At 37.7% G+C, this 7476-nt stretch overlaps 1 protein-coding gene across 2 annotated transcripts; it reads left to right on the top strand.

Moving 5' to 3' along the window:
- Positions 1-284: 284 nt before the first annotated feature.
- Positions 285-6633, top strand: LOC116006373 (uroporphyrinogen-III C-methyltransferase-like). 2 transcript variants are annotated; one of them, XM_031246730.1, is made up of 7 exons: positions 285-703; positions 2734-3637; positions 4075-4152; positions 4255-4324; positions 5252-5529; positions 5753-5949; positions 6518-6633. In XM_031246730.1, the coding sequence occupies exons 2-6, from the start codon at positions 3107-3109 to the stop codon at positions 5903-5905; spliced, it is 1110 nt and encodes a 369-aa protein (XP_031102590.1). In that variant the 5' UTR covers positions 285-703; positions 2734-3106; the 3' UTR covers positions 5906-5949; positions 6518-6633. The 2 variants fall into 2 exon arrangements, with proteins under 2 accessions (XP_031102590.1, XP_031102582.1); XM_031246722.1 differs by lacking the exon at positions 6518-6633 and having other exon boundaries at positions 5753-6464.
- The last annotated feature ends 843 nt before the right edge of the window (positions 6634-7476 follow it).

The raw sequence follows: 7476 nt of genomic DNA on the forward strand, positions 1-7476 counted from the left end.
GATGTAGTACTCAAAAAATGCAATTCACCTAAATAAAATAGTGAAAATTTCTAATTTTGAAAGTAATTGGAAAAAGAATTGTAATTCTCCACTATCAAACTTGTAATGAGGAGTTCTGTATGTAGTCCATATTAGTGGTAGAGTTCAAGTCGTTTTGAGTTTTGCCTTTTGACTGTGCTCTCAAGTCTCAACGGGCCGCCGCAGCCGCCTTACATTTTAACGGTGCAACGGTGGGGCACAACTGCAGAATATAATAGCCCATCCACTACCCCAACCTTCAATGGTCGCCAATGCAAACTGTCCCATTCACAACCCCAAAAGCTACTCCATTTGCCTTCTCATCGTCCCCAAAGCGTAGAAACTCCTCCAATTCAAATCCAACTTCGCTTCAACCTGTTACCTATATGGGCAGCCATATATGCACATGAGGAGACTTCAATAGCCCTAACTGTCGAACTTGCTCTCCGCTCCGCTCCGCTCCGCCGCCTCCCCTGCTCCCTGTAAGCCGAGTAAATCCGTTCCCCATTCCTTCTAACGAGCAGGTTTACCAGAGAGAGAGAGAGAAAGATGGAGGGAGGGAGGGAAAATCTGTTATAAAGAGGTCTAGAAGCCTCAAAAGCAGCCCTTCCGTCGCCGACGCCGCTTTCAGCACATCGCGCGCCTCCGTCGCCCTTCCGTCTCCCGCAGCTGCAACTCCCAACAGGTTACATTCTTGTATTCTTGGAACATAAATATACTATGTTAAGTGATGCTATCTCTGTTAATATGAACCCAAACTGGTTAATTTGTTAATTTGTTAAGTGCTGCTATCTCTGTTAATCTGTCAACAAAGCAATATTCTGTGGTAGAATGTAATTAAACAGAAACTGATTTATCCTGAATCATTTGATGGCAAAAGGGTTGTAAATATTTAAGCAATTGGAAAGAATAATGCTGCTGTACTGTACTTTTTCTCCCATCTCCACTTTGTGCTTTTGGGGATAAAAATGAGGCTTTAATTTCTTATATATATCAAGGTTTGTTGTTAGTTTGCACTCGGTACTCTCCCTATAGTGCAGAATGATGACCATTAAGTGAAGGCCTTTTGTTTCCACAATCTGACCTTTGGCATTATTGCCATGTTTTCTTGCAAGCAGTAAAATCAATTTGTTCATGCTAGTAAAATGGATAGGCATTCTATATTTATGTCTGTTATCTTTTGTTTCCCATTTCAACTTGGTTTTTACATCCATTTCTCCATTTATTTGTATGTTCTAAATTCCAAGATTGAATTGACGTTTCAGAGGTTCATATAGGAGACCCAATTTTGCAGAAAATGTCTTAGCTCTTGCCCTGCAGCCAACGCACACAAGCAGTTGTCAATTTAATTATTGCATACATTGGCACTTTGTATGTGCATTCTTCTATTGTATATTTATAATCCAATTTGAACCCAAACTGGTTAATTGGAACATAAATATACATAATTCTCCCGTAGCATGGTGTTTAATTTGTTATGAAAGTACCAAGAGAAATCGGACCAAGAAATTTATCTTCCTTTATCCAACTCATGAAAGTACGATGAAGACTTGTAGTTGATGTGGATTGTGGAATTGTTAACTTGTATGGACTATTGAGTACTTTGAACTATGCAGTTTGGACTTATGATTATTGTGATGTATTATTATTAATGTATGGGTACAACAATTATTATTATTATTTGATGCATCATGCATGATGCATGTAGTTAATTAAGTCAAATTCGAGCTCGTGTTCGAGCTCGAACTCGAGCCATGACGAGTCGATATTTGGTTCGAGCTCGAGCTCGAGTTCGAACACTCGAGCCAATCGAGCCGAGCTCGAGCTGCTCGAAAATAAGACGAGTCGAGCTCGAGCTTCATTTTTTTGAGCTCGACCGACCTCGAGCCGAGCTCAAGCTCTCATGTTCAGAGTCGAGCTCGAGCTCGAGCACCCCTAAGTTCGGGCTCGGCTCAGCTCATTTACACTCCTAGTCGCCAATGCAAACTGTCCCATTCACAACCTCAAAAGCTACTCCATTTGCCTTCTCATCGTCCCCAAAGCGTAGAAACTCCTCCAATTCAAATCTAACTTCGCTTCAACCTATTACCTATATGGGCATCCATATATGCACATGAGGAGACTTCAATAGCCCTAATCCTTTCATTCCATATTTCCCTTGGAATCCCTCATTCCCTCGGCAGCTTGGCTTCTGGTTTGCTGAAGAACCTAAAGGTAACAACAATATATGAGGTTTCTTTCTTTCCATTTGCTGTTGATCATAGATGATGGAAAGAAATCCCAGAGGCAATCTCTTCTCTTTCAGTTTAGGAAATCATTTTGCATATGTTTTCATTTCACCATCTTCATGTATTTGCATTTATATCTTCATCTTCATCTATGAATGGACCGGCAAATCATGGAGAACATGAACTTAATTGTTTACCATTTTAGGCTCATTGTAAGCTAATTTTTTAGTTTTTTACATATTAAAATTAAAAGGGATTTCATACATTATATGCTGCCATTGCTTTAATTGTTCATTAATATTTGAAGTTTTAATGTTTTTGGATAATGTATTATTGTAAATTTTTGTTCAGTGTATGAAATATTTGAAACAGTGTGTTTGAAATAATTTGTGTAAATTTTTGTACAGTGTAATTGTATGTTCATTGTACAGTGTGTTTGTTCATTGTATGTTTAATTTGATAGATTTTATACTATCTCATTTGATAGGTTTGAAGCTTTGGGTTTGAAATTGGTAATTTGGCACTTGGCAGTGTGCTTCCAGAGTTCCAGCTTTTCAGTGTGATTTTGGCACTTTGGCAATTGGAAATTTGGCAGTGTGTAGTGTGTTTGTTAATTGTTAGTTTAGACTTTAGACTTGGAGTTATTTTGGAGTTTAGACTTGTGAATTGTTATATTTTATTTTTTATTTTTTAACTTTTTCAAGTGTAATTCTCTATTAATTGTGGAATAATTTGTTAATCTTTCGGGTTTTTGGTAACTGGTTTTGGTCGGTTATAGCAATTTTAATCGGTGGCCGACCGTTTGCTCACCCCATCAACAAAGGAGATTCTTCTATTATCCTTCATTTCTTGGGAAAAAGATGTCTCTTTTGAGCAAACTCCCCTGTATTTCTTCTTCTGCTAATGCTAGATTGAGAAAAATCGAATCTTTTTCCCTAAACCCAGTTTGCTCATTACACTATGCATCCTGTTCCAATTCCCCGTTCACTGAGAAGCATTCAACGGAGAGGTACCAGAGGGACAGCTGGATTTACAAGAACAAATTGGAGCAGCCCTCTTCTTGCCCGCTCCCAGCTGACCCTGACCCTACCTTTGTCAAGGACTATGACATTGCTCAGCAGCTCCCTGAGCTCAAGAAGCTGCTTCAGGTGTTGAGGGAGAAGAGAGGGGAAAATGGTAGTGGTGAGAAGAGAGGGCCTGGGAATGTGTTTTTGGTGGGGACGGGGCCAGGGGACCCAGAATTATTGACTCTCAAGGCGTTGAAAGTGATTCAGAATGCTGATTTGTTGTTGTATGATAGATTGGTTTCTAATGATGTGCTCAGTTTAGTGGGTCCTGATGCTAGGCTTCTCTATGTTGGCAAAACTGCTGGGTACCATAGCAGAACACAGGTTAGTTTCTGCAAAAGTTTCAGTTTCTTTGGAACCTCTTCGCATGTTTTGATTTGGCCCTTAGAAGCCTTGAGTTTGAAATTGATATTTGATGAATTTGATAATCTTATGAATTGGGATTTCTTGTTGAATGCATGTGTAGATTTTCTGTTAAAAGTGTGGACTATTGGTAATTGTGAACCTATGATTTGTCTGTTTATCTGATGTCAAAATGGGTTTTAGGGGATTTTGTAATTGATAATAAGACTAGAGAAAAATTATTGGTGGGAATTGTAGTGACCATTGCATCTGCTAAACAGAAAGAGTTTGTCAAAGAGATTTTATGATTCTTGAATACCTGATTCTATATTGTTTGGAGGCCTCTGTCTTCTGTGAGAATATACAATAGTAAGATTGATTATTGATGACCCAAAGTATTCACATTTGAGGTTTTGCAGGATGAAATTCATGAGTTGCTTTTGAGTTTTGCTGAAGTTGGGGCCAATGTTGTGCGTCTAAAAGGAGGGGATCCATTGGTGAGTGCTTTTATTTGCCTTTGAAGTATTAAATAGTTTTTATTCATTAGAACTTTTAGTGTTTTCAGTAGTTCATAACATCGGTTACATTTTGGATTATAGGTGTTTGGACGGGGTGGAGAAGAGATGGACATTCTACAACAACAAGGAATTGAAGTGAAAGTCATTCCTGGTATGATACTTATAAGGAACACTCTTACTCTTTACCATTGTAAAATGAGTGCTTTTTGTTTTCCCGGATCTTTATGTGCCCAAAGATGTGCTAGCTTCAGTCAGCTAGCTTGATAACTTCAGATCAGCTAATAATAGGATTTTTAACTACTTCAGATGAGTTATTTTATGGATTGGCAATCCATTTGGTTAAATTGTAGACCTTGCACCGAGTCTTGAAGGATAATGGATGAAGGAATGTCAAAGATAAAGTACTTTGAGAATTACAATAAACGAGTGTAAATGGAGTTGAAGGGAGAGTGGGAGATTGTTTAGGGGGTTAAAGAACTAAGCTTAGGAGCAAAGCAATGTAGATTATGCCTTCATTCCCTTTCTAAGTTTATTTGTTTTAACTTGGAAATATTTCTTTCTAGCATCTGATAGCAGAAAATTCATTATATCCTCATTATGACACACATGAATGCTGCTTCATAAAGAAATACCTGTGGCCAATTGTATACAAGAGACAAGCTCATATTGCGCGTAATACCTGCCTGTTCCAAAGCTCATTACTTTTTAGTTCAATGAAACAATAAGCAAGCACTAGAACTAGCAAGATTTCTGCATTAGTTAATACATGTTCTAGACGATTGTGAATTTGTGATGTTATTCTGTTGGTTGTATGCTTAGTTCCAAAGAATTCCTTGACTTTATGTACAATAGTTCAAAATACTAATGCATTTTTACGCATATGCTATGTTTTGAGTTCAGATTTCCTACCAGACTTCTCTATTTATTTTCGCTTTTGTATTGTTCTAGTGATGGTAGGAGTTGTGGACCTGACATAGTCTCAGGGTGTCTAAATCCTTTGTATAAATGAATTTAGGTTGTAGGCTACAAGGGTGATAGTTCGTTCTAACTGACATGGATGTGTGGTAATTGATTTCAGGTATTACGGCAGCTTCGGGAATAGCAGCAGAGCTTGGAATCCCATTGACACACCGTGGCATTTCCAATAGTGTTAGATTTCTTACTGGCCACTCTAGAAAAGGAGGAACAGATCCTCTATTTGTAGCCGAGAATGCTGCTGACCCTGACTCTACTTTGGTTGTTTATATGGGATTGTCAACTCTTCCTTCTCTTGCGTCAAAGTTGATGTATCATGGCCTACCTCCGGATACGCCAGCTGCTGCTGTTGAACGAGGAACCACGCCACACCAACGCTCAGTAAGTGATAAATTTATACATTTGGTTTCATCTTTGTTTTCTTTCAATGTTTTAGATTACTAAAGCTATGTACTAATTTAATTATTATCCACATTTGTGATTGGTTTTATGTCCTTTCTTAATTCGGTTATACCCGATGGCATTTGGACCCTGTCTGAAGCAAAGTTTTACACTTCCTTTTTGGAGCGTATGGCTTATTGCATTTTCCTTTAAATTCATTCAGGTATTTGCTGAATTGAACAATCTAGCAGATGAAATTTCTTCAAATCAATTGGTATCACCAACTTTGATCATCATCGGGAAGGTTGTTGCACTTTCACCATTGTGGCCACATTCTACTGAAGGGGCTCCAGTCTTGGTTGAGGCCAAATTATAGATGGAGATCATGCACTCATGATGGCCTGCAAGCATTATTTGCAGGTAATAATATATGGACTTTGGTTACCGTGGGTGTTTTCTTATGTTCAGTTTGACACGTTGGTGCCAGCCTGGATGCTAATTAGGCAAGAATGCTGCTCTGCTTACTGGTTTTTTGAGCTGAATCTCGTATGAGATGAATGCTACTAACGATTCTTTAGGAAAAAAAACGATGGTTGGATTTACGATGGATGTGGGCATTGTAGGAGCAAAATGAACAACATTTCCTTTGGTCTGTTTAAACTTTAAAGTGTAGATGGGATAGGCAAATCTTGATTGTGGCTACTGCCTACTGGCTATTCATTGGGTTACCCAATAGTAGATTAATCATTTTCTTTAAGGGATGAGAATTTGAGATTTGATAAATTTTCTTTGGGGAAATTGCAGCTTTAGGCTTTGAAATAAGGTAGGTGTAATTTTCAATCCTAGTCAATATGGAGTTGCAAATTATTCATCAAAGTGGTGTATTTAATTCTTGTTCTGATGAATGGAATTATTTTAGACGAAAATTTGAACAACACTAATATGAAAATATTTACTTTCTGTAAGTGATTTTTATTTTCTTTTGCAGAGAGAAAAGGAAAAAGAAAATTTTATTTTCATTTCTGCATACAAATGGACTTCTGTATAAGCTAGACTTGCATCTTCTTTGAAACCTTGAAACATACAACATAAATCTTTTGAGGACCTCAAGACCTTATGAAACGACACTCCAATATCCGGGTATATTATGAAGTAGGGAACATTTGTCTTTGATGTTTTTTCCAAAAATAATAATACTCAAAATACTTAATTGGGAATAAGGTAGCCTGCATAGAAGGCTGATAGTTTTTTTTTTTTATTATTCAATTTTTTCTTTGTAGCTTTTTGCTTATAGGGTTTCAATTGTGAGACAGCACAGTAATACACCAATCATATCCAAACACGAATTTAAAATCCTTGAGTCTTGTCGGTTTATATGAAGTTTAAACAAGCCATATGAATCACAATTGTAATAGCTCATAATATACCAACGATACTCTAAAAGATTTATTCAGAATTTGTACTTTATCTAGCTCAACAATATAAAAATATTGACTTGCAAGTGTACTTTTAAGACACATTTTTTTTGCAGAGAGAAAAGGAAATTAAAGGCAATTTTTATTTTCATTTCTGCATACAAATGAAGTTAATCTGTATAAGCTAAAACTTGTTCAAACAAGGACTTCACACTGTAAGACCGGGTGAGATTGGGGTCTCCATTCCAAAGTAATGTAGCAAAGTGGTGGTTGGACTTGTCAGTGTGGTGAGCATGATCAAAAAACAAATAGTGTTCAACATCTTTGCATAACTCATACTCTTTCAATTGCCCCCTTTTCCCACCACAGCTTTGTATTCCTCAATATGGACCACTTTCCGCGGAAACATCAACAAGTCCCTTGTACTCTGCTTCGGTGGAGGACCTAGCCACCTTGCGTTGCTTGTGCGAGACCCACGACACAAGATTAGAGCCAAGAAACACCGCATAGCCACTCGTTCACTTTCTGTCAA

This window comes from Ipomoea triloba, chromosome 2, assembly GCF_003576645.1.
Source record: "Ipomoea triloba cultivar NCNSP0323 chromosome 2, ASM357664v1".
Classification (NCBI taxonomy): domain Eukaryota; kingdom Viridiplantae; phylum Streptophyta; class Magnoliopsida; order Solanales; family Convolvulaceae; genus Ipomoea; species Ipomoea triloba.